This window comes from Oenanthe melanoleuca, chromosome 3 (genome assembly GCF_029582105.1).
Source record: "Oenanthe melanoleuca isolate GR-GAL-2019-014 chromosome 3, OMel1.0, whole genome shotgun sequence".
Taxonomy (NCBI): Eukaryota; Metazoa; Chordata; class Aves; order Passeriformes; family Muscicapidae; genus Oenanthe; species Oenanthe melanoleuca.
Window position 1 is genome coordinate 93,298,799 of NC_079336.1, and position 26,501 is coordinate 93,325,299.

A 26,501-nucleotide genomic window follows, 5' to 3' on the forward strand; every position below is an offset into this window, starting at 1 on the left:
ACTTCCACTTGAGTTGTTCCACTTCATCATCCCTACATTATTATGCTCATGGAATGCCATAAATCTACTTAGTCAGAGAAGACATTCCATCTGCCCTGAAGAAATTACCCTCTAGAGAAGATGAGTGACCTCAAGGCAAAACCCCTCAAGAGGTGGCTCATCTCAGAAAGTTGCTTGGAGAAAGAGGACTGAGGGAAACTCCCAGAGCAGCTTTTGCTTTGTGGTGAGCTGTATGAACATGAGAGAAGGATGGTGATGTATATTAGAGATTCCTAGAATCACTGAAGTTCAAAAAGACCTCCAAGTTCATCAAGTTCAACCCTACATATTGTGGTTGGAGAAACAGCTTGGGCCTGTCCTATGCAAGAGAATTTATGAGTGTTCTCTGAACAGCCTGGATACTTGTCAACCTAATTACATGACCAATCGCTGCTTAATTGAGGCTCCATTAACTTTTTTTCTGCAGGTCAGTGTCTGCCTACTAATTTTCTGTTGCAATGGAGCCCTTCTTACTGCAGGGCCCAAAGATCCTTTCAGGCTCTGCTTCTCTAACTTTTTCTGTTTGTAGAAGTTTAGCCCTTCTGGCTCATTCCTCTCTGGAAACATGTCCCACTTTGTACAAGGCTTTGAGGAAGTCAGCTTTCACCAGGTGCTTCAGTCAGCATCAGCACTGGCAGAGGTTTATTTGGGTGTTCCCTGGCACCCAGTAAATGGTGAGCTGGCTCACCTCAGGCTCCTCTCAGAACTAACAGTGAACAGGAAGAAGATCCCACCCAAGGGACCCTGCTGGAAGTCACAGCCAGGGAGCCTTGGGCTCGCCCTTCCTGGTGCCCTTCTTGCTGCTCCTACCTCGAGCCTGCAGCAGAGCTGTTTATGCACCCCAAGAAATAGCACCATCAAGTCCTTCATTACATAAATATTAACAAGCAATATCAGGTGGGGATAGGATGGCACAGCTAAAGCATCTGCTGTGGAGTCAGCATTTCCAGCAGCTCCATAAGGCTTTCACACTCACCTGCAAAATTAGGATATTTTGAGAATTAAATGATCCTGAACAAACCATTTTAACATTAGTGGGGAGAAGCCTCTGGGGACTCCCACACTAGTTAAATTGTAACTATTAATTATAATTTAAATTTATTATAATTTTGATTATATTTATATCTATTATGAGGATAGATAGATTATTGTAGTATTTATAGCTTTATAATAAAAACATTACTATAGTGAAACTCATAATGATTTTATTATAATTTAATAAAAGATTGATTTATATACTCCTCATAGTTGTCAGTTTCTTGCTAGAAATGCTCACAGAAATGTTTCTAGATAAGGCAGTGAGTATGATGAAATTTGACTGAATAGAACACTACCAAACAAGCCACAACAAGTAAATGGCAGCTGTATTGCCAAAAATGTGTTTCAGCTGATTTATCAATAATGTTCACTTCTTGTTCTTATAGCTAATCAAGGGACTCCTCAAGGTCTACAAACTTGCCTTTTCAAAGGACTGCTTTGGCTTGCTCTCTGCTCTGCACTGCACACACCTCCAAAAGAGTGCAGGTATATAGCACGAAAATTACACGAGATTTAGACACTGATGCAAAACCTTTCAACCTGCAACAACCTCATTCTGCTGTCACATCCCACTGGAGGCACTAAAGCATGAATGGATATCAATATTTAGGTATTTACAAAGAAGTTTCATAGAATCATAGAATAGTTTGGGTTGGAAGGGACCTGAAAGTTTGTTCAGTTCCAACCCCCTGCCCATGGACAGCAACATCTTCCATGAGACCAGGTTGCTCAGCACCTCATCCAACCTGGCCTTGAACACTTCCAGGGATGGGGCAGCCACAGCTTCTCTGGGCAACCTGGTGCCAGTGTCACACCACCCTTACACTAAAGAATTTCTTTTTAATATCTATTCTAAGATATCTTTTAGTTTGAATCCATTCCTCCTTGTCCTGTCCCTACATGCCCTTGCAAAAAGGGCCTCTCTATAACGATTAGATTTCTTCCCTCTACCCTGCTTGGAAGGGCTTGATGTGTTAATGTTTGCATAGCACATTTGGCAGATCAGTTTCTACACAAATGCTGCACAGATTCAGTGCCTGGATGAAGCTGCTGTTTCACCTACACTGCTTTGGTGGAGGGCACAAAACCAGGACTGGGCAGCCTGGGCCAATCCCTACCAGATTCCTGTCCACATCTTCTGTCTCTGGACAGGCAGTTTGCACAAGGCATATTTGTCTGGAATTTGGATGGGATTGGAGGAGCACTCCATTCTCATTTCCTCTTGCTGAACTTTCCCATTAAATAGTATGAGTAAGGCTGAAGAGAGAAGACAAGAGTATGCATAATGATTAGGGTCTCAGTGTGCAGGTGGGGTCCTGTTAAGTCTTCACAAGCAGGGAAGGGAACATGAATACCCCAAAGCCCAGAGGAATAGCCAACAAGGCTGTTACATAAACCACTGATACTCTTCCTGAAGAAAAGGATGACTCCCTGGTCTATTTTCCAAATACAACACTCTGCTTCCTGCTTTTTTCAGGATTGAAGGCTGTCAATCCCATAATTGGTAGCACTAAACCAATCCCAAATACTGACCATATTTTGTCTCTATTACCATTTTTTCTGAGTTTACAAGGAGATCTGCTGTGGAACAGCTCTCCTAGCACTTCACATACATCATGTTCAACTTTTTATTCAGGACTGTGGACAAAGTAGGCAACCATCCCCTCAAAAATTAACCTCTGGATTCTGGATTGATGTCCTGTTCCTATTCCCCCTAAGAACTAAGAAATAACAAAGAAGGACATACACTATTTTTTCCCAGCAGCTTTCAGTCCTACCTCTTTGCACTCCAAATTAGGTGGGAATACAGACACTCCTCTCTTCTTTAAGTGCAGAAGGAGCTAGCCCTGAGCTCAAGTTCAATGGGTCTTTTAAGGCTGCAGAGAGCCTGGCAGGAGAAGGTGTGATGCAGTGGCACTGAACAGCAGTGGCAGAAATATCCAATGGTTTACCACGTGTGAACAAAGGCAACCAGCCAGGCTGTCTTTGAGAGATGGGGAGAGCTTCACCCTGTGCTTGTTCTGCCTCCATCTCAAACTATGGCAGCCTGCTCATGCAGAAACCCTCCAGTTCTCCATGCTCAGCACAGTGAGTAAGGTGTTTCACAATTAATGCCGAGCTGATGCAAGCAAAGTGACGTTACACAGAAACTGAGCACTGACATCCAAATTCACTACAGGAATAGATAAAAAGATGTCATTAGAAAAGATATCCAAAATTTGTCTCTTTCCACATGAGGGAATATATGATCCTTCCTTTATTAGAAATAGTACGAACCTAACTACAAATAGAACAATTAATTTGTGTGAATTTCCACAGGTGTGAATATTGAAATGAAGAAAACAAGGCATTTTTTGGACAAAACTTTTCAAGGCTGATATCTTATTGCAGTCATGTTTTTGCTTTATCTACATATTGAGTCTCCATCCCCTTATCAAACAGCAAAGTATCATGTTTGCCCTTTCCATTTCAGATGTTTTGTCTACACACAGACTGTGTGTTGAACATTTAATTCAATAATATGCCTTTCCCAGGGAACTGTTTCTTTTTTCACCTTTCAAATTCAAATCCAGCCTTTCTAGTCTTGACTGATTCGATGTTTGGGTGATGCATTTTCCTAAATTTATTTGTAGCTGTCTGTTCAGTGCCTTACAGAGACCTGCTCATGGCTTACATGGGAAGCTGAGAGGGGCTTGGGGGACATGCAAATATTTTTGTTTTTTCAAAAAAACCATGAAGGAATATGTGTAATACTTGAACAATATTTGGTATGATCAAAAATACCAGCCAAACAGTCTTTGGTCTGAGCAGCTGTAAATAATAATTGCCTCCCTCTATAGAGGAGGGCAATTTTGGCAATAGCAGGTGAGCAGTAACATTCACAGGTTTAAACCCCTCTAGACTTGCAGCAGACCATTTATCTATTTTCCTTCTTCACAAACCCACAGCATCTGCAGCTCCTACAGACTTAGGTACAGATCTGGTGTGGATTTAAGTGCTCAGTTCAAGCTACTAGTTGGCTGAAAAGGTCGGCCAAAGCAAGCAATTGATAATGGTGAAATTAAAGCTCGGGGCTGTTTGTTGGTCATCCCTGCAAGTTATGCTACAACCAGGGAAGGATTATGAATCTTGTTTGGTTCAGGAAGAAATGAATGATTTAATCTCCAAACCTCATCTGAATGTACTCCTGCACTGATGCGGCCATGTGGCAAATGCAGCAGAACGGCTGTATTGTTATTTTTCAGACGGGAAAGTTGCTGACAGAGGCGGGCGCTTCCCTGAGCATCCAGACAAGCAGGGAGCTGGCTGCTGCTGCTGCGAGAGACGCATCCCCGGGATCGACCTGCAGGGAACGAGGCACTGCATTTGTTTCCACATGCACACGAGCATTTCCCAACACCATGAATAATTCCCGATGTATACGTGAGACTATGCTTTGAAAAGCCATACAGGCAGCCACAAACAAAGGTTTCCCGCACACGGAATCTGTCCCTTCGCCTGGCATTTCCCTGGAGCCTGGGGGGCGCGGGGCTCCTGCCCATCTCCTCACGCACACTAACGGGGGCTGTGGGACCGCCTGAGCAGCGACACCCCGGCCTCCCCGAGCCCACCGCGGCCGTGGGGAGCGACCGCTGTCCTCCCCATCCTCTCCCATGGCGGGACCACCCTCCCCCGCCCCGCCAGCCGGGACCGCGGCGAGGCGCCGCCGCCTCCGACTGCCACGGCGAGCGGGCCGGCCCCCGCTGGCTGCAGTAAGCCCAGCCCGGGGGGAGCCAGCCCGGCGCCCACAGACGGCGGCCGCCGCCGCCCCGCTCGCAGCACACGCTCCTCACGCCTCGCCCCGCCGCCCGCGCCCCCCCCGCCCGGCGCCGCACGGACCTCACGGGCCTCACGTCCCCCTGCACCGCCGCGCGCGCCGCGCCGGGCCCGCCCCGCATTGGCCGGAGCCCCGCCCGCGCCCGCCGCTCATTGGCGGAGGCGCGGGGCGCACGGGCTGCGCCAATGGGAGCGCGGCGGGGGCGGGGCGCGCGGCCTGGCCGCGGCCGGGGGCGGCGGCGGTAAACAGGCGTGCGGGCCCGGGCCGCGGCCGCCGAGCAGAGCGAAGCGGAGCAGAGCAGAGCCGGTGGCCGCTGGGCTGTGCCGGGCTGGGGTATGGGAAGCGACCGCGGCGGCGGAGAGAACGGGCCGGGCTGGGCTGGGTTGGGTTGGGTTGGGCTGGGTTGGGCTGGGTTGGCAGCGGGGCACGCGGTAGTGCTGGTGCCCCCGGCTGTGGTAGTACCCGGCAGTGGGAGTTGGTCCGTTGCGGTGCGGGCAGGGGTGCGGGTGATGGCGGTGACGGCGGCGGTGCTGCCGCGGGGAGGACGCCCCTGCCCGGCGCGGCGCCTCGGGCCGGGGGTCGCTCTCCGGGGTGCGTTCCCCGGCGGGGGGACGTGTGCGGGGTCCGGCGGCCGATGGCGGCCGCGGGGCAGCGGAGCTGCGCCCGGGCAGGAGGCGCCGGGAGCCGCGGCCTTGCCGTGCCCTTGGCCGCGTCCCGCCGGGGTGAGAGCGGGGCTGGCCGGGTCCCGCCTCCTGCCCGCGGGGAGCCCCGCGCTCGGCGGCTCCGGGCCGGGAGCGGGGCCGGGAGCGGGGCCGGCGGCTCGGCGCACCGGGAGGTGCGCGGGCTGAGCGGGGAGCGCTCAGGGAAAAGGCTGGAATCCAACGTTCCGCCTTGCCCGAGGACTTCGCGGAAATGCTGTGCTGCTTTCCAGGCTGCTCCGACTCGGAGTCTCGCTGCTCTCTGTGGCTGGGACCGATCCGCGCGTCTGGTTGGGGATGGATGTAAAATAAAGCTGGTAGCTGTTTTCTGAGCTTTGCTTGTGGCTGAAATGGGGGTAAAAAACCCCACCCTGTGAGTGGTAAAGTGTCTGAGGAAATAATATTTGTTTTTATAGGCGAACACGATTGTAAAGTCTTTGTAACAATGTGAACAGGAACCGATTGGGAGATACTTAGTTTTGTACAGACAGCGAGCAAACTACCTATAAATGACTATAAGCAGGAAAGCTTGGTTTGTATAATGTTGTTTTCATGGTTACTGACCATAATAATTTCTGCAGGACAGTGTCTTAAGAAATAACACTATTTCTGATAGCCCAACAAGGTTATGTTCCACCCAGCAGGAATTTAGGTGGGGAGATTCTCTGTATTCTCCTCCATGCAATGAAAATCCAGATTTGTGGTCAGTGTTATGAAAGGAAATGAAAGCTTTTCTTTCAATAATTGAAAGTATTATTTTTCTGAAAAGAATTGACCTAATAATTTCTGATTTTTTTTCTGAGTTGCTTTTATTTAAATTAGACTGTTTTACTGGATTTTGATGTGTTAATTGAGTATATGCAAAATAATTTTTAGCACTGGGTGCAGAAAGATGGTGGCCAAAGTCAATAGTAGCTCAATAAAAGACTGCAGAAAGGATTAAGAAATAATTCTTTATACAGACTGAATGCAAATTAGTGTCTATAGTATATTGGCAGTTTTGCATTTCTCATATGTTATCAGAAAGAGTTTAGCTGCAGTTCACAGCAACTCCGGCTAGCAAGAGCAAGCAAGAACCTTCTTGCTTTTAGACTGGAGAGTTCTTTTTGTATTTTGTAAATATTTTTTCCTTTGCTGTTAATTAGCAGTGACCTTGGTAACCTTGAATAAGATATAACTAGAGTAAGCAGTTTTACAGTTTTATATTGTCCAGTCTTAATCGAGAGTTGGGGGGGGGAAATGGGTGACCTGCTGTGCTTTGACAGTGTCTCCCTTTTAATAATGAAGTAGTAGAGATCAGCAGAAGAAAAGGCCACATGTGGAGAACTGCCTCATACCTTACTGAGTGCTGATAACCTTGTTTCATTCCTGCCAAGGGGAATTCTGTGCTGTGCAGTGCAGCTCTGGTTAATTCATTTGTGATAACTAACACAAGTTAATAATAGCTCAATGCATCCATGCAGCAAGAACAGAACTTTTTTTGGCTTCTGGTCTTCCAGTAGTCCTTTTAAAGGCAAGTGGTGGTCTGTTGTTTTAGCTCTTTATCAGGCTGTATTATTTTTCTGCAAACTGAGAGGGAGCAAGGGGCAGAAGCTGAATTCCTGCTTCTTAATTTTTTTGATGTCAAAAACTAGTTGATTGCTTATGGAGTTGGGATTTTTTTAGGAAGAGGTTGGTAGGTTTTTTTCTGTCTGCATGTGCTTTTTCTTCATTGTTTTAGCCAGGGTGCAAAGGATGGTGTGTGTTTCATGGTCTGTCATCTTGTGTGTCAGTGTGGTATAAATTGCTTGATCCAGGTGGATTGTCAAATGCATCGTGGGACTTTGCTTGGTGCATGAATAAGCATTTCTCTTTCTCCTTAAATCTGTCCTGCTGGGTGAACAGTCTGGTCTAGGATGGAGGTAGTGAGTCTGAAGCAGTATTTAGAAATCACATCTCCAGTGTGATGTGGGTCTTCTTGTCTTCTCCCTCTAAAACTGCTAAAGAAAGAAGTCTGGAAGAGGAGGCTTTTTGCCTTAAGGAGTTGTATATTCTGGAACAGAGCAGCTTTAGGAGAAGATGAGCTTCTCTTTCTGCTTGTTGTATAAAAGTACTGCCTTGTGCCACAAGTGCCTGCTTTCCTTCAGGACCTGAAGAAGAAAATAAGTGGAGCTAAAATGCAAGCTGGCAGTGAAGTTTGAGGGCGTGGGTTCAATCACTGTCTGCTTTCTCACCCAGAAGTGAAAGCTCGTTTTACAGGCACATTCCTATCTTCACATTCAATTTTTTATCTTCTCAGTTTTTTAGATGCCACTTGTTTTGTTCCTCTTACCTCCTTCCCCCGTGTAGTAGATGGCAAAATTAAATCAATCTGAGCTGGTGACAAAGACCCAAGAAATAACAGGACACACGAGTTTTGTCCTTTCTTTGCACAGTTGTGTTTCTGCACTTTATTTTAATGGCATTTTAATGGCTTTTGTGTTTTGTCGGTCAGTAGAGGTGTAGAGCTAGATAAGATCTCCAGTCTCTGAAATGTTCTGTGTGCTTCTGGCAGCACAGAAAATGACTTTGCTTGCTCTGACAAACATAACTGTCAGTCTGTGGAGCTGGCTTTTAGAAACTTTTCAAGTTTATATGTGTGCTTGAACAAGTCTGCATGCATATCCACAGTTTAAAAACAGGTGGTTTTTTTTCTGGAAGCTGCATAAGACTTTCTTTTTCTTAAAGACTGTGTAGATTCTGTGGAGACACCAGGAAAGATGATCTGTGGTCTGTATTGTTCTAGAGCTGTTTTGTGATGTGCAGGAAATAACTTCCACTTACAAAGTTCTCCTACTGTGTTTGTTTTGCCTCTGTAGTTTGTCCTGGTTTTTGGTGTAGATTAGGTCTTTATGTCGCCCCTTTCATTGCTATTCATGCCTTCTTTTTAACCGGTTGCATGCTGAACAAGTGAACTATAAAAGGGCTTGGGGCATTGTTCTGGACTCTCACTGCTGTCTGGATTGTGCCATTTGGAAGGATTAAATCCTCATCGTAATTTGATATGGTCAAAGTGCTCATCATCGGAGTAGTTGGGATTAGGGAAGTGCGGGAAGGAGAATGACTGGGAAGTAAACTGCAAGTGGGTTGAGTGTTTCCTTTAAAGAACCTTTCTGAAATCAGTCAGCCTGATACAATTTTACATTGCACAGCAAAGCTTTGTGGAGCATAGCCTTTCAGAATTCACTCTGGGAGTTTGGGGATTTTTAAAGGCAACTATATAAGCTGCAAAAAGCTTTTCTAGTTTGGAAAGGTGGAGTATTTATATTATGCAGAATGTGATTTCATAAAGTCTATACATAGAGAGCATAAACAATTGTAAATTTCAGATTCTGTATCAGGTGTGAGAGCTTGCAGGTTAGGCTTAGCTGTAAGAGAAGTATAGAGCTCATTACTCTCATTTACCCTAGTGTCAGAAGTACCTCCGTGTGGGAAGCAAGAGCAAACAGAAATAACTTGTCTGTGGCAGAGCTTCCATGTAGGAGCTGTAGGTTCTGACAGACCATGTTCTCCTGCAGCACAGAGATCAGTTTGTCTTCTTGAAGTAGTCTTTTTTTGCCTATGGCCCTTTTCTCTCTTCTTGCATCCTAATTTTCTGCTTCTTGCAGGGAGGTTTTGGCACAACCAGAAAAATGAAAGCTCCCACAGCCAGGGTGCTGGTATGTCAGGGGACTATGAATAGGTTTGGATGTGTTGTAAGTTGCTAAATTGGAACCTAAACCCAGCTTCCAGGGCAAGGTTGGAAGCCATGAGATCTATACAGACACAAATGGCTGCAGGATCAGTAGTGGGCTCAGTGGCTGTGGTGCTTGCCTGCTGCTCGCAGTGGTGACAGAGGGATTGTTCTCAGCACAGGGGGTGTGTTTAGGTGGTCAGCAAACCAGCTCTAAATCCTTGTTTGTCTTTGGTCTGTAGAGGTGGGTGTTTAGAGGACTCTTAGGGATAGGTATGTGCTGTAAGGATCAGTGTACTATGGAGAGCAGTGGGATTCTGTTCCTGACCCCGTGCCTGACAAGCAGTGTAAGTTTGGGTAAATCACCTGTTCTCTTCCCTCTAAAGTAGACAACTGTGATATCAGTCTCCTTTCCTGAGCTTTTTGAGAGTTATAGGTGAAGAGGGGTGTGTGTTTAAATGCAAGAGGAAGAGCTGCTATTTTTCTCAAGACTTTTGCTTTAAGTAATGGTGTATTTGAGTCTAGAGGAATCTGCACTTGTTTGTGAGGCATAGCACTTAATCGGTTTCCAGTTCCTAAATTGGACTTGGTGTGCTTTTGGAAAGTCAAAACTTCCAATAAAAACAATTGTAGCATAACAGTTTATGCAAAAAAAAAAAAAAAAAAAAAAAAAAAAAAAAAGCTGCAAGTTGATAACCTCCTTCATTTATACTTTATATTCACTTTATATTCTAATTCAGAGTACAAAACCAGCGGGGAGCTCTGTTGATTCCAGTGCACAACTGTGCATCAGAGGGAGCTGAGCTTTGGTGGTTTCTTCTGCTCTAAGTGCTGAAGTGACTGAGAGAATTGAGCTGCTCTGCAGACTTGGGGAAGGTGTTTGTAGTGTTTAGATTTTGTTTGAAGCTGTTTGGGTTTGAGTGAAGAGCTTTAGTGTAACCTTTTTATAAGTGCTGCTAGGCAGTTATTCCATATAGGTGTGGGGAATTTGTCTTCTCAGGTAGTGCTGTGTGTTACCATTGATGGGGTGACTTGGAACTAGTGAACTGTGCTTTCATGTAAACTTGCCATAAACCTAAATAGAGGTTTTATCTTGGAGTAATTCTATTTCTTAAGTACATGCTTCAAATATTGCATCTGCCAGAATCTCATATTAATCTGTGTGCTTGGAGGTCATGCTTCATTTTGATTTTAATATACTGTTTTCCTTGTTGCTGAGTGAATGATCTACGTGCATGGGAAGGAACATTAATCCAGAGTTTATCAGAATTATTCATGAGATTAAAGTTACACTTAAGGCTTTTGAGCTATTTAGAAGATGCAATGCACTTATAAGCACTGCCCACTGCATGAAAAGAAGAGAAAACTCCTTTTTTTTTTTTTTTTTTCTGGGTCATCTTACTCTTTCTCCCTTTCCTCTTGGTAACAGAGGTAATATAAAGATTGTGTGTTGGGTATAAATACAACTACAGATTGAAATCCATCCCAATGGCCCAAAACTTTTTGCCTTGCAAATGAGATTAATTTTTTTTTTAATTTTTTTTGAGCCCCCACCTGCAAAAACTTAATTCTCAAGAGCAGACAGAGATCACATTCTTGGGGAAAAGTGAAGGAGCAGTGACCTTAAAATGACAGCAACTGAGTTGGATCTATTCAATGTAGCAGCAAACAGTGTGTGCCCTGGACAGGATTTATTAGTGCACTATGTCAAGGCATATCAGAAGTGACTTGTAGTGAGGCCTGTTCTCTCTTAATTGTGGTAAGTCTTAATCGTGGTTAAATTATTTCTAGATCTGTGTAGATTATTTCCATCTGTGGGTAGAAGGATATTGTGTTAGTTCCAGGCATGTAGGCTGTGACTGTGCTGTTGCATGTCTCCAGACATTGCCCAGAAAGAAGTAAACAGGACTGTTGGTCCAGAGCATTCACTTTGCATGGATATATCTGTGCCTAAAATAAAGCAGGCTATGCTTACTTTTAAAGTGTCCAAGCATTCTTTTCACTCTTGTGTATCAAGCCATTTATGGGGAAAATTGGGTTTTGAACTAGCTGTCATTTGCCAAAAATGAGTGCTAAGCCTTCTGAATTTTGGAGGAGAGAGAGGCATTTGTCTGCCAAGCAGCCCATTTTTATCAGTGTGTGTACTGCTATTGTAGTGATTAGGGAGCAAACCAGTTCCGCTTGCCCTTCAGAGGTGTTTATTTTAAATGGCATTGGCAAACTGCTTTGTGGAGGGGTGGCTGTAAAGCAGCTTTCAGAGACTTGAATTCGGCTTAAAGGGGGCTTGAGTGCAAGCCATGGGGCAGGATCAAATATAGGGGTCCTTACTTCTGTTATAGGTCACTTTAAAGACATTTCTTTTGGAGCTGCAATGTATAGGAGTTATGGGGAAGGGAAGAATGAAGGATAAGCAAGGTGGATTTTCAGTTTGATTTAAGGAATGATGGAAACTTCTTCCTTTTAAAATGCTGGTTTTGTGCCCTGCATGGTTAAAATTTGGGTCAGCTGCAACCCAAGGAATCCAGCTAATGAAAAGCATCTAGGCAGAGACCTGGAAATCTGGTATCAAAGGAGCTGTTGGGGAGGTGTGTGATGGAACTGAAAAAGGCCATGAATTAAAGGATCACATGAAAGGGTTGGTATGGCAACAAACATAAAAAGAAATGGAAAAATTCTGTAAAAGAATAGTTACAGAGCAGTTTAATGAATAATAGTTATATTGAACTTAGTCTACTGTAGGTTCAATGTCCTGAGTATCTGGCCTTCTGCATCTTGTTTGTGGTGGTTATTATTTTTATTTCAGTAGACTCTTGCCACACTTGCTCTGATGGTGTGGGTGGTTATAACACTGAAGCCAGGGTTTTAGTCCTTGTTTAGATACAACTAAGATAACAGTGATTGTAATAAAGGATAATGGAGAGAGGGAAGATGTAGAGGCTGTTTTCCCTTCCTCATATGTGATACCTAATTATCTGCCTTACTGCCTGTCCAAGCTAGTATTATTTTATTATTTATTTTCATTTATTTAGACTAAAAGTTGAAGGTAAAGAAGGTAGCTAAAACTGTAGACCTGAGAAGGGGAATATGGGCTGCTATAAAACTGCTCTCGTTTTGTTTGGGGAATTTTTCAATGTTTTTTTTTCTTTGGTCAATTATTTTGTGTTATGTTTTTTTGTTTTTTAAATTATTCAGCAGTGTTTGGATGTTAAGCAAATTGTTGATAGTAGAAGTAGTTCCTGTAAACTGAAATAGGTTGTGTTGTCATGCACAGAAAGTTTTCAGATATTTCTGCTATTTGTATGATTAGAAATCTTGTGTTTAAACTTGGTCTATCCTATAGATATGTGTGTGTGTATGCATGTGTGTATATATATGAGTAAGACTTTACTGTGCAAGCATCTGGAGGAAAGCTCATGGAGTCTGAAGCAGATCTGTGTATAGGAGCACATATTAGCACATGGAAAAGAAAGGGAATGAATGGAAGAATGTATTTTTAAAGTAGGACAAGTACATGATTTCTTCTGTTGCTTGTAGCGAGGTTCTTGGTTTCTGTTACTGGCCTCTGATGAGCTGAGTGTCTCACTTCACTTGCTTAAACCTTCAGTCCAGTAATCTGGAATGTTGAAAAGGGGAGGAAACACTTGTCATCCAGTCACTCTGGGGAATGATGGGTTGTGAGGCTGAGGATTGTTGCACACAGGAGGCATTGGTTTAGTTTTGCTGTTACAGGGCTCTGAATCAGGTGACATCTAACCTGTAGAAGCCCCTCTGCCCACTGTGCAGACCTTGCATGCTGTCCCAGGATGACTTGGCTCGAACTTCCGCATGCTGGAAGGTGTGGGGGTGTTCCAGGGGTTCATTCAGCTGTGAGAAGCTTACTAAGCCAAATCTGTGACCCTGCCTATTTTTGGAAAAGGGCTCACAATCAGCACTTGTCAGCCCTCTTCAGTCCGGGCTAGAGGCACTCTGACAGCCTGTGTGGACACCACTGACTTGTCCATGCTCTGTTGCTAACATGCCCCACTTTGCTAGCACTAGATAAAGAATCCTCAGGGAGCAAGTCACGTGTGATATAGACTTTGTACACTTGGACTAATTCCATTTGGAACCACTCCCTAAATCTCCTTCTGATAGAGCTGTATTTATTGATTTAGTGGAGTATGAATAGAACTTTGCTTAGGGGGGAAAAATGCTTTGCCTGCTCTCTGTGGTGGGTATTGACACAAGTGTAGTTGTCGGGTACAGTACCAGCCTTCTCACAATGTGTGCTTCCTGTCTCAGTTTTTTGTCACTTGTCCTTTCTTGTGCTTATTGCTCTTTCATTGAAGAAGAGGAGGTAATTTTCTTAACGCTTGGCTATTTTTTTGGCATGTAGTCTTTTACCTTCTTGATTATCTAGCATATATTTTATTTAGAAAGTCAGAGAGAGATTGGTAAAAATTTACCCAGTTCAATGTCTTGTAGCCAAATCTGTGCAGGGCAATAGATCCTCTTTGCTTGTTGATATATTTAGCAGTGGAGGGTTGAATGAGTGTTGTGCAATGTATGTTTTCTACTTGTGGTTGCATTAGCTTCTCTGAAATTTTGTTTGGAGATTTATTTCTTTTAAAATGCATATTTAGCATATCATAATTGTCATTTCATTACAAGGTCTTTTGCTGTTTTTGGGTGAAAGTGTGTAGTTTTACTACTGTTGATTAGTAAGAGTACATATTAAAAGTGGATTTTTTTTGTATGTTTGTGTGTGTTGTCCAAATGTGCATTGGCTTACCTTTTGTTGCCCTTCTTGGGATGGAGGAAATGAACTTTTTTGCACTCAAGCTTTCCTTGCTGCTAATACTTGTAATCACAAAAGTACTTATTTCTTAGTAGTGGCAATCTTTGAATGGTCTCATTTCAGCTGGGACAGTACTGGGTTGTTGGCTAGTTTCTTTGCCTGGCTCTGAATTGCAGGGACAGCCTGCAAATAAATGCTTTGAGTGAAATCCATGTGGAAATTTCCAGTGTGAAGATGTAGGGGTAGAAAAACACTTCCTGTTGACAGAGTAGATTTCCTTACCTGACAGGCAACTTTTGAGTTTAAAAGTGCATTACACGAGGTTAAAACAAATCATAGTGGTTAAATGCAGAGATGCAGGAGTAACATTTAGAGGTCTGGAGAACTTGGATAGGTCTTGTAATGAGAACCACAGAATAATGACCTAGGTGTGCTTGATTTTTATTTTACAGCTAACCTGTTATGCCCAGATTCATTGTAAGCACTTGACTGTCCTTTTAACTTACACATGTAAGTGTAACACTTCCTGGCAGCAGTGCTTGTTCCTGATTTTGATCACTGATAAAACAGTGGTTGAACAAATATCCCAGTAACTGGGTTTTATCCTGTATTTGCATAATAATGCCTCTCTGAAGTTCAGCTGTAGTAATCCATGCATTTCATGTGTGATTGTAGCAAAATTGTATACTTAGACACAAATTTAGCTTTAGCAGTTCATTCTTCTCCTTCCTGACTAGTACACGAGTAGCAGACAGTGCTTGTGTTTCCTGAGAAGGTAACTGGATCCAACTGCTTGTGGTGTGCAGCTGGGTGTAATGCCTTGTGTGCTGTTGACTCAGGACCACTTGTACCACAGCAGTATATTGACATTTATAGTTAAGTATATGTGCATGTTGACAGATTATCTTCTAGAAATGGTTTGATACCTCTGTATCTACGTAGGAAATAACTTATATGTGGCCTTAGACTCTAGTGCTCTACACCTATTGCAGTCAAGACCTTTTTTTTTTTTCCTCTCCAGTTCATTACAGAGAATGCTGTATGGGCAAGGTTGGACCTTAGTCAGCATCTTGTTCCAACTACATGCCTCTGTCTTCTGTGTCAGTAAAGATGGGAACATGTGCAACTGAGCCATGGAACTCTCTTGGCTCTTGTGGAACTCTCGTGCAACTTTCCTGGAGCTGTGACCCTGTCTGTGCTTTAAAGGTGTAGCAAATGAGTGAAACAAGCAGGTGAAATATCCTCTGCAAAATGGTTTTGCACCTCAGCCACTGTATTTTACATGAACCACAGTGATGTAGGAGAGCCAGTGTCCTGAGCCTGAGCTTGGTTCTAGGCTGAGCTAAAAGCTTTGATGGAAATTATTCTTGTCAGATACGCTCTGTCCTGCATCCTGCAGTGCCTAGTTTGTATTTGAAGACACTGAAATGGCACAGGCTGTTACAAATCTGAGATGGAATCCCTTGAAAAGGAAGGGAGATTCAGTCAAAATTTCAGTGTAGTGCAGCACTTTGCAAATGCTGTGGTAGGTAGGTAGATGTTGTGAGCATGCTTAAATTATCAAAAGTAGCAGAGTGAGCTGCAAGTTGGGGATGGAACAGACTGTGGAGCAGGCTACCTTTGGAGGATGACAAAGCTTAGTCATTGGTGTGGAAGTAAAGAAATTCAGCTATGTAAAATGAGCAGGCACAGCTCCAGGGCAGGAGTAGAATGTGATAGTGAACGTCATCAGTGCTATCAGGACCTGAGAACATGTTCCAGGGCCCTGTAATAATTAAAGGTCAAATATTAATGTTTTTAATCCACTTCTAACATCTGGAAGGAATCAAGACAGTCTTTGCAGTGTTTGCTGACATTTACCTGTCTTTGCTTGCCCTGGTCAATGGTAACTTGGATATTTGTATGGAGTCCTGGGAAGTCATCCTAACTCATGAGAACAGGGAGAGTTGTCTTCCTGGTAGGATCAGCTAAAGAGGCACTCAGGCTGGGCTGGGTGTTGTCTGGGCTATCTGCACGCCAAAGCAGGAAGAGATTGGCCAGGGCATGCTACCAGCTCTTAGGGGATGTGAAACCTGTTGCAAACTGTTCTTGACATCTTGTCTCCCTGCTCCCTCTCCCTTTTTCTTTCAGCACAGAAAGACATCAGTCATGGCAGGGGATGCCATCATGGTCATGAGGGGCTTGACCAAGCTCAGTAAAGCCATCCTGGAAACCCAAGCAGGACAGCTTCGGCAGGTGCTGCTCGGGGGAGATGCGGTCACCATTGCAAAGGCTCTGCAGGCCTCTGCTGAGGAACAGCTCTCTTCTGCCTTGGGGAAAGTGCAGGTGAGCAAAGCTCTTTGTGCACAGTCCAGTCTGATGTTTTGCTTTTTCTCCAGGTACTTTTTTGGTTTTGTTGTGTGTCTGGGGACTCACATCTTGAATGAGAACCTAGTTCTGAAATGCGGGATTGATAATAATGTTGCAATGCTCTGGGAATTCTTTGGAATCTGTGGTGTGTGGACAGGAATGGGAGGGAAATTTTAGTGTTTTCATTAGTGAGTGTTTAAGACATGCTGAATAAGAAAAGTGCTCTGTTCATCTCATCTGGTCAAAGATCAAGCTCTTGCTAAGACTGGTCAGCAGCTTTGTTATTTAGTCTCCTTTAAACTTTGAGCATTGATTTACCTTTCTTCTAGAGTGCATTAGATGATGGAGCTCTTTTAGACTGCATTGGATTTATTTCAGTGCTGCTTCCTTTTCAGAATTGCTGCACGTGATATTTTTCAGAGTGGCTCAGGGTCAGGTGTTTTCATGTTCACCACTTACAGCCCAGGCTGGGTTTCAAATGAGGAACATAAGGAAAGCCAGACCACAGCTTCTTTCACCAGAGATGGGGATAGATTTATAAGAACTTCACATTTGCTATGCTGCCATCTTTTGAAAGGAAGGGGCTTATCTGTGGTACTTCTCTCACATGATCCTTTAGAAAGAGTATGTAGCTCAGATGATCATTTTTGAAGCAGAAACTAATGAACAAGATTTTGATGATTTTTATGCAATGGGCTTAGACTGTCATGCATATAGCATTGACTATAGCTTCAGTCCTAGAATCTGGGCCTATGTTTTCCTGGTTCTGTTTAAGCTTGCAGTAGAACTAACTTGTGTGTTTATGGGGATAGTGCTTTGTCTTGTCATTGTCCTCCTCTTGCACCCAAGAGGAGGGAGATGTTCTGTTTCTGTGCATGTTTCTCTGCACAAGAGAAGCCCAATGAGCACAACTGTAGAACACTTGCCCTGCTTTCTGTAAATGGGTTGCAATAGAAGCTGCTCCCAAAGCAGGGCTCAGTAAGAATTTTCTGTTTGGAAGAGAGGAAAATCTTTTACATGAGGTGATGGGGTTTAGCTGTCTGGCATGTTTCTAAAAATTTAAGTATGGAAGTAAGGTGGCTTTCTTGCTTGGTAAGTATTGTGGGCCACAGTCCCCATGTGTAAACATTTCTCCCCTCCTCCCCCACTGTGATGTTGAGGTTCAGAATAGCATGAGACCTGCTGAATAACAGGAAAGAGCATGTTCTGTTTTCTTCTCCAAGGAAGGGAAATTTAATTAGTGTTTAGGAAAGAGCCTGAAATATGCTGCCTGCTTGCCTGACCGCAGCAGGATTTAAAATCCTGTTGATTGCCTGTAATAGTCATCATTTATTTTATGGTATTGCCACTGCTGAGATAGGTAACTAGAATATTGCAAGGAATAGGTGAACAGGAGATAATGCTCTGCTGCTGATTTTTATTTATGTATTTATTTTTAACTGAAAAGTGTTAAGGAATATATGGACTTTGTAGAGCAGCTTTTGCAAGGTTGGGACAGAAAAAAGTGCCAGGAGAAGCTTGCCTGGAGTGTTGCTGTGCCTGATGCTGTTATCCTTGCTCCAGGCACAGAATTTTATTTATTTTGGGATGACAACACATAGTTTAGTAGTTGAATAATGGAATGTGTTTTGCAGTTGGTAGTGTCATGGCTGTGAAAGGCTGAGCTTACTGTCTGTAAGGTGTCTGGTATTGCTTCAGGTGGCTTTGGGCTTGGAAGTGCTCATGTTGTGTGGCTGAAAACAGGATGGGAGGAGGGAAAACAATGTTATTCTTATGTGATATTGCATCTCCCCTGTTTCTGAGCAGTGTATTGCTTCTAGTGAACTCCATATTTAGTGATCCTTTCAGGCAGTGTATGTAAAAACAAGGTGTCTCCAGTTATGGATCTTTGAGAAACTGTTAAAGAATTTGTCCCATCACTGGAGTTAAAAGGTTGCCAGAGATTCCAGGCATCCTCAGGTGTCCCTTCCTTTCTGTCTTGTCTCTTACTGTGAATGTCTGCAGTGCCAGAGTCTCTTAAGTCTCTATGATTCCTTAGTGTGGAGACATGATATCTGGCTGCATGCTTGTCTCTGAGGACCATGGGTAGGTAGAGAGCAAAGTTCAAGATTTTTTCTTAAAGTGTTTCAATTATTGTTTGCAGGAGCTAGGCAAACAGCAGGAGAACTTTACTGACCTTGGTGAGGATTTTGGGAAAGACTATGACTTCTCAGCCCGAGAGCCATCAGGTGCTCCAATGGACTTCTCCACTGCCCCTGGCAAGCCTCAGGAACACAGCACTGAAGGCCCTGCTTACTCCTACACAACAAATGGACCTTTCAGAAATGTTGATGAGACTGGAGATTCTGGCATGGGTCAGAAGCCTTTCCCTCCCAAAATGGATGCAAGATTATTTGGAGGCATTAGGGACTCTGGAAATCCTTTTGCTACTGCCTTTGGACAAAATAGAGGTTTTCACCAAGACCATTCCTCTGTTGGTGGATTAACTGCTGAAGATATTGATAAAGCCAGACAGGCCAAAACAGGTTCAGGGCAGAAACCCTACAAACAGATGGTATGTTATTTTAATTAAGGATTCTTAGTACTGTGGTGTCTGTACTATATTGCTCTTACTCACCTTCTCCTCTGTTTCTCTCATTTCTTCCACTTCCACTATTTCCATTTGTGGAGGCAAAAGAGGGAAATGTCAGTGCTTATTAACCCTGTGATATTTGTTCTGTCAATAGCTTTTCAGTCTCTTTTCACACTTGCTCCCTCTATATCAGATAATCTGATGTGAGGGTACGTTTAAAAAGTGTATGTAAGTTTAGAATTGGGCCTAAGATCCTCAGAGTGGAGACTGTGGCTTCCTTGTGGCATCTTGCAGTTGTAGAGGTGGAGGCATTGCTGCCTTGGGCATAAGTAGATTGGAGAGTAGCATAGCTCACAACTGCCACTTCAGTGCTTCATATCCCTGTGTGAAGAGTGCAGAGCCCACAAGTGCAGATACTTATCACCTGCTCTGACCTTGTGCTCCTTCCCCACATCCAGTATCAGATGCCACTGTGGGCTCACTCAGGATATTTGATGGAACTGTATACTTTGCTGCTCCTGCTGTTATGCATGGAGGAACTGTCTACAGTCCTGTGAATCTGATGACCCTCCATGAGTTCTAATTCCATGTGTGGAAGGGAGTTTGGGTTAGCATAATCCAGCTTCTCCAAGTTCAAAATACAAGGGCTGCTGAGTTGAAATTGAAAATGGGGTTTCCAAACATGGTTATCAGCTCTTCTATCTTTCCCATCCTCTGCCCTCTCCTCTGCTCAGTGTCTGTTCTGCTCTGTATTCCCTTGAAAATCTCCCAATAGATACAAGGCTCAAGTTCATGGAAAGCTTTCTGCAGCTTTGGAATTGTTCAGGTGCTCTAGCCTGTGCTCTGACTTTGCAGATGTCTGACCATGTGCTCAGTTAATTTGTGGATTTCTTGTTTTGTTTTTCCCCTCTCTGTCCACTGCAGCTCAGTGAGCGGGCCCGGGAGAGGAAGGTTCCTGTCACCAGGATTGGCCGACTCGCCAACTTCGGAGGTCAGTTTGCACTCCCACCTTCGCCATGGCCCTGGCACCTGCTGGTTAATGGCTGCCTGGGACAGGGCTCCAGCTCTGCACCATTGGCTGGCTCCATCTGCCACTTCAGCTTGCTAATAGCAAAGTGCTTTCCCACAAACAGCTTGGTTAGCTCTTGAGAGTTTGGGGCAGATGATTTGGGGGTGCATAGTAGAGCTGTATGTCCTCATGGTGACACAATACCATGTGGGCTGGCTGTTTTAGTGGGAGACTGAGGTGCAGGTTGTTCCCCAGCTTGTGCAAATACCCTGTCCTGCACATGTGATTGCACTTGGAGGAAACTCTCCCAGTTCTTACAGTGTGCTGTTACTGTCAAGCAGAGGCAGCTGGAGCAGCTGTTATTTTAAGTAATCTTTCCCCAATCTTATCCTTGCTACTTCTCTGAGCAGTGTTTAAATGTAAGACACATCCTCCTGGTTTTTGTTTTTGAGTACAGGGAGATGATAGTAGTCAAAGTTTGATTTACTTAGCCATTGATTGTAGACTATTTTCTCTCAGGAAAGATGTAAATTCTGAGCTTGTACGACCAAGCCAGCTGAAACCCAAGTGGATTTTACATGCAGAATGAGTCTTATTGTATCAAAAAGCAGCTAAATATCCTAAGTAATATTGGCAGGTGATACATATTTAATGTCGTGTATCCAAAACCATCAAAGGATTTAATATGTTCCTGAGGAAAAAGGGATCACAGTATTGCAGGTGGAGAGATGAACACAGCTAGTGCTACTTAGGTAATAGGCTGTGGTTGGTTTTTTTTGTGACTACTGTTTTGAGATGATAGTGTCCTATCTAGGTTGTGAACAGTCTCTCTTGTGGCTCTTGTGATTCTCTTCCACAAAATTTGATAGAGAAGCACACATACAAAGTAGACATCCTTGTGTTACAGATCCCAGAAGAAAGAAAAATAACCTGTCAAATGTAATTCAAATCAACTATTTTACAAAAAAATAGTTGTTCTTTCTCTCTGTGTCCTTTTGTCAGACTAATACACACAGTAGGAGGAGCTGGGGCAGGGGCTGATCCTATGCAGTGAAGGAATAAACAGCAAGTGAATTTGGTGATAAGTTTTTCATGCTTGTCAGATCTCTCTAACCCTCTAGTGTATTGCAGGAACTCTGTATTTACAGCATGCTTAGTATTCCTTAAGGGGAAGCAGGGTTCATGATCTGCTTTTGGAGTAACAAGACTTTTAAATTACTTTAAAACTTTAAAACTCACTTGACTAAGCTCTAGTAGCACACAGGTCTCCATTCTCATTTAGCCTTTAATGTTATGAGAAGTATCACAGCACTTTTACCTGCTATCTTCTGAGATCACCTGTTGGTGGTGGATGTGAAGTGGCAGATGACCAAATTTTCTGTGAACTTTGGGTTCCAGTGCTGTTGCTTTATATTCCAGCTTTTGGCACCCAAGGCTGTTGTGTGAGGGAAGGCTAACTCATGCTTCTAGGGGAAGTATAACCTGTCTTCTCCTAACCTCAAGGTAAAAAACAAAACAAATAACCCCATCATACCAAAACCACTAAGAGAGAGTAGGAAAGAGAGAGATTGTTTATAAGCAACATCACCAGACATCTGTGTGTCTTTTTTTTTTTTTTTTTTTTTTTTGGTCTTGCTACTCTCCTTCAGTCTGCTTTATATGATTTAAATGGCTGGCAAGGCAGATTGCTTGCTTTTAGAGGGCTTCTGGGGGAAAATTCCTCTGCAAAAATTGTTCAGATTCTCTGATCTCTGCAAAAGTGTTAGCATTCATTGCTTATCTTTCCCTCTGAATTTTAATTTGCAACAGCAAAGAGAAACAGTATTGTCAGTACAGTGGCTTAGCAAACAAGAGATGTGGTCTGTACATAGTTTATTTCAGTTTAAGATACCCTTTGGTAATATTTTGGGACTTTTTACAAGGGCCTGTGGTAACAGGTTGAGAAATAATGGCTTTAAACTGGCAGAGGGCAGGTTTAGATTAGTTGCTAGGAAGCAATCCTTTATTCAGAGGGCAGTGAAGCACTGGCACAACCTGCCCAGAGAAGTTGGGGATGTCCTATCTCTGGAAGTGTTCAAGGTCAGGTTGGATGGGAGAGGATGAAGAAGTACTGCAGGAAATACCACTGTTAACCTGTGGAATATTAGTGAGCCAGTTGTGTCCTTGCTTCCTAGGACACTCAAATGATTAGAATCAAAAAAGGAATGGCAGAGGTGGGGGGTGATTATTTCCTGCTCTACTGCCTGGCTCTTATTGCCTTAAAAATAATTAAATAAATGATTAAAAATAATTAAAAATAATTATTGGCAGGAGGCTGCTCTGTCTCTGTGAGAGAAGGTAGCTTAAAGCAAGTAAACTTTTTGTGCAGGAGTTTTCTTGTGTGTTTTGGGATGCCATTTTCATTTGAAGACCCCAATAAATCATTTTGGGAAATAAAGTGGTTGAGGTGAATTCTTCTCCTACCATCTCCACGCCAGTCAAACTAGTATTTGAATTTTTTTTTATGCTACTTTTTTTTCTTTTTAAACTCACTTTCCCCCTTTATTTCTGTATTAGAACAGTATTATCTCAGGGTTGGATAAGATGGAATGGTGTTGAGTAGGTCAAAAACAGAGTTCATGTAACTATTCCTGGGGTTCAGATAGCTGAACTCCCATGCTGTTGGCATGATCCCATTCCTCCTCCTGTCTTTGCATGTTTTCTTTCGTCCCCTCCAGTGTTACAGGGAGTGTAACATGGCTGTGTCTCAGCCATGATGTCAGGACACTCTGGTGGGTGATGGACAAGTTAGCAACAGAAAGCAATACTTGGACTGCTGAGTTTGCCTGGCTTGTCACCTCTTCTGTGGGTAAAGAACATTTTTACTGGAAAGACTGAACATCATGTTTTCCAACACTTGCATGTAATACTGAGCTAATATTGCTCTGTGATCAGCACAAGATCCTCTAGTGAACTTTTTAGTCCTTTATATGTATTTCTGTGTTCACTTCTTGCAGCAGCTGGAGTGACTGGTGGTAGGTGTATTTATAGTACTAAATAGTATCTTTGATTTTTATTTATTTTTTCTTCACAGGAACAGATTTTTCTGCAATTTTCTTATTCTCATGCTTGTTTTGTAGCCTGATAGGTCATCAGTTCCACCTATTCAGTTCTTGAGCTTTTTTAAATTTCCATTCTCCCTTCATTGCCTTATTTGACTTTTCTAAGCTGTGCCTGTCTCCCTTAATCATATTACTGGTTTCTAAGTTTATTATTTTAATGATATAATAAGATTCTTTTGCAATAAAGAAAATTCAGGAAGCTTGTGGTGAAGTTAGATTTAATGTGATTTTAACAATTTTGAAGAACAAAAACCTAGTCTGTTGAGGTATGTTAGTAAAGTATATACAGGCCTGACAGCTGCAGGATTCAGATTGTCATGTGAGTGGCAAATGAGTGTACTGGGTTTGCTTGTCAAGGGTTTGGCTTCAGGGTGGCTTCTGTCAGAAGCTGCCAGAAGCTTCCCTTGTCTGACTCCAGGATGGATCCAAGCCAAAGCCACCAGCGATGGTGGCAGCGCCTCTGGGATGAGAGTTAAGGAGGGGAAAAAGCTGCACAATTGCAACTGGAGAGAGGAGAGAAGCAGCCCTGCAGACACCAAGGTCAGGGAAGAAGGAGATGGAGAAGATGCTCCAGATGTTGGAGCTGAGATTGGCAGCCTGTGGTGAAGACAAGGCTGAGGCAGCTGTGCTCTGCAGCCCGTGGAGGGCCACAATGGAGCAGAGTTCCACCTGCAGCCCATGGAGGGCCACAATGGAGCAGAGTTCCACCTGCAGCCCATGGAGGGCCACAATGGAGCAGAGTTCCACCTGCAGCCCATGGAGGGCCACAATGGAGCAGAGTTCCACCTGCAGCCCATGGAGGGCCACAATGGAGCAGAGTTCCACCTGCAGCCCATGGAGAAGCCCACGTGGAAGAGATGGGTGCTAGAAGGAAGCTTTGTGAAGCCCCCACTGGAGCAGGTTTGTTGGCAGGGCTTGTGACCCTGCAGTGGGGCCGTGCTGGAGCAGTCTGTTCCTCAAGGATTGCACCCTGTGGAAAGGGCCTGTGCTCAGGCAATCTGTGAACTGCACCATGGAAAGGACTCATATAGGAGAAATTTGTGGAGATCTGTCTTCTGTGGGAGCAACCCCGTGCTGGAGAAGGGGAAGAGTGTGAGGAGTCTTCTCCCTGATGAGGAAGGAGCGGCAGGAACAGCGTGTGGTGGACTGACTGCTGGGGAGGGGAAGGAGGTAGAGAATTCAGGAGTAAAGTTAAACTCAGGGAGGAGTAGGAGGAAGGTCTTATGATTTACTATTGATTTCTCATTATCCTACTCTGATTTAATTGGTAATAATTTGAACTAATTTCCCTAGGTCAAGTCTGTTTTTTGTGTGATGATGATTGCTGAGTGATCTCGCTATCCTTATATTGACCCATGAACCTTTCATTATATTTTTCATTGCCCTGTCCAGCTGAGGAGCTTTCAGTGTGTTCTGTGTGGTGATTGTGGTGACCAAAACCAGGGCACAGGCTGCTCCAGGGGAGGGTCTTGCTCCCCCCATGCTTGGCAGGCTGAGCAGAGTGATAACAGCCCATTCAGCTCCTGTTTGTTTTGTTGTGTCAGTTGCTGAGCATTAGTTGCTGAGCAAGAGGTTTTGTCCTGAACAAATGTGGTTCCAGATCATCTCTGGATAGTCTTGGTTTGAAGTGTACCAGATGCTGCAGATGCCTGGAAAATATTCTAAGATCCACTCTGCTGGTATAGAACCAAGTGACATTTTCCAAGGTTGAAATAATCTACATGAAGTGCAAAATGCAGGCGAATGCCTTTACAGAGGTACTTAAGGATATTATTTTTTCAAGGTGCTGAACAATGTCTGTTGAGCAATGCTTAGAACTCTCCCAAAATGATTAATCTTGTAGGAAATACACATCTTGCAGACTAGGAAAGTGAAGGACATCCAGAGTGACCTGTGCAAGTAGATTAGTGGCCCAGAGGAGGAGAGTGCTTTTGTAGCACTGCAGGTTCTTTAGAGGGGTGATTTGTTCCTGATAACAGCAGCAGCTGAGTCCCATGTAGTTGTTTACTCATTTCCTCCCACTGTAGGAAGGAATAGGAAAGAGCAAAAGGGAGAAACCTTGGGAGCTGAGATAAAGGCAGTTTCGGAGGGGAAGCAAAGAAAGCTCTGTGTTCAAGTAGAGCAGCAAGAAGAGTTCATTCACAATTCCCTACTGGCAGGCAGATGTCCAGGTACTTGCTGGGAAGCAGGACCTCAGCATCTGTAGTGGTTATGTGGGAAGGCAAACACCTAAACCCCAAACATCCACTCTTGCATCCTCCTTTTCTGAAGCTAGACTGCTAAGCAGCAGCAACACTGTGATTATAGTTTGAAGAAGCTTGAAGCCTTTGTTAAAACTTCAGATCTTTAAAGCTTATTAGCTGTTGAACCATGGTCTTGGTTTTGCCTGATTTTAGTTTATTTAAAACTGTTATTGACTGGCGATTGGAGTTCATTTTTTCATAAATTGGATAGAGTGGAGTAGAGAGGAAACTGTAAGAGCACCTATTGAAAAAGCTCTTTTTCTAGTACAGTCTACAGTATTAGTGCAGATGCTCAGCTGTGCACATCCATGAGAGGGAAGGTGCAAAACACATTCATTTGTAGTCTGTTCTGCCCACACTGATGTAAACCCAAGGTGCTTTTAAACAAGCTCTGTAACCTCTCCAGCTTTATTCTGAAAGACAGAGTAGAATCTGGTTCCTAGTCTTTCATTTACCTTAGAAGTGCTTTGTGTCTTAATGATGAAGAGATTAGAAACTTCAGATATGTTTTATTTTATGTCCAGGCAGTAAATCTGATAATTTTTAATTTTAGGCATTGTACATAGAGCCTTTAGGAGACAATGTGATGTTTTTAGTTTGAAACCAATTACTGCCAGTCTTAGCTCTGATAATGACCAAGCTGATTTATGGTGGGGAGCATTGTTTTGGAAGTGGTGAAAGTGGGATCCAGGCCAACAGAAATGTTTTGTGAGTGGTATTTAGTCTAGAAAATCACATCTTGTTGATGACATATGTCTTTATTGGATCCCTGACTGACTTGGTACTGCCTGTTTCAACTTACTGTCTTGCATGTGGGATCTGATTGGAAATGATTATGTATCAGCATTTTAGTAGGTGTTGTTTATACTGCCTTTGAAAAGCCTGTTTGCTTGTTTTCTGTGAAGCCTAGGGGTATTTTTCTTTCTTTGTTTAGCTAATAAAATCTCTGGATTTCTGCTGCTCATTTGCTCATTGGTGATGCATGGTTTGGCACAATTGAAGGGTCTGCACAAGTAAGTTACTAACATCAGACTTCCTTCAGTGCAACTTGAAAAACTTGCAGAAAATATAGAAAAATTTAAAAAAGCCCCAAACACCAAACAAAAGCCATCCCACAAAACCCCCTACCAAACCAACCAAAAAACCCAAACCCCAATCACCTTGTAA

The 26,501-nt window shown here is 43.6% G+C and overlaps 1 protein-coding gene and 2 long non-coding RNA genes across 9 annotated transcripts in view; 1 reads left to right on the forward strand and 2 right to left on the reverse strand.

The window, feature by feature from the left end:
- LOC130250920 (uncharacterized) overlaps positions 1 to 5,016 on the reverse strand; it is a 28,886-nt gene extending 23,870 nt beyond the window's left edge. For all 6 annotated transcript variants that reach the window (XR_008840060.1, XR_008840063.1, XR_008840061.1 and 3 more), the window contains exons 1-2: positions 4,957 to 5,016; positions 4,248 to 4,420 (exon numbers count right to left, since the gene is read on the reverse strand). This is a non-coding gene — a long non-coding RNA (uncharacterized LOC130250920). The remainder of the gene's footprint in view (positions 1 to 4,247; positions 4,421 to 4,956) is intronic.
- Positions 5,017 to 5,105: 89 nt separating this feature from the next.
- Positions 5,106 to 26,501, forward strand: part of COQ8A (coenzyme Q8A) — a 42,540-nt gene continuing 21,144 nt past the window's right edge. The window contains exons 1-4 of one of the 2 annotated variants that reach the window (XM_056488455.1): positions 5,106 to 5,227; positions 16,191 to 16,385; positions 18,553 to 18,963; positions 19,906 to 19,972. In XM_056488455.1, the coding sequence (XP_056344430.1) occupies positions 16,209 to 16,385; positions 18,553 to 18,963; positions 19,906 to 19,972 (655 nt within the window). In that variant the 5' untranslated portion in view covers positions 5,106 to 5,227; positions 16,191 to 16,208. Of the gene's footprint in view, positions 5,228 to 15,086; positions 15,267 to 16,190; positions 16,386 to 18,552; positions 18,964 to 19,905; positions 19,973 to 26,501 lie in introns of those variants that run through there. The other variant, XM_056488454.1, reaches the window with a different exon arrangement.
- LOC130251643 (uncharacterized) lies at positions 23,293 to 24,068 on the reverse strand. The gene is made up of 2 exons (XR_008840195.1): positions 23,917 to 24,068; positions 23,293 to 23,760 (listed from the first exon to the last, which is right to left on the reverse strand). It is a non-coding gene; the product is annotated as an uncharacterized LOC130251643 (long non-coding RNA).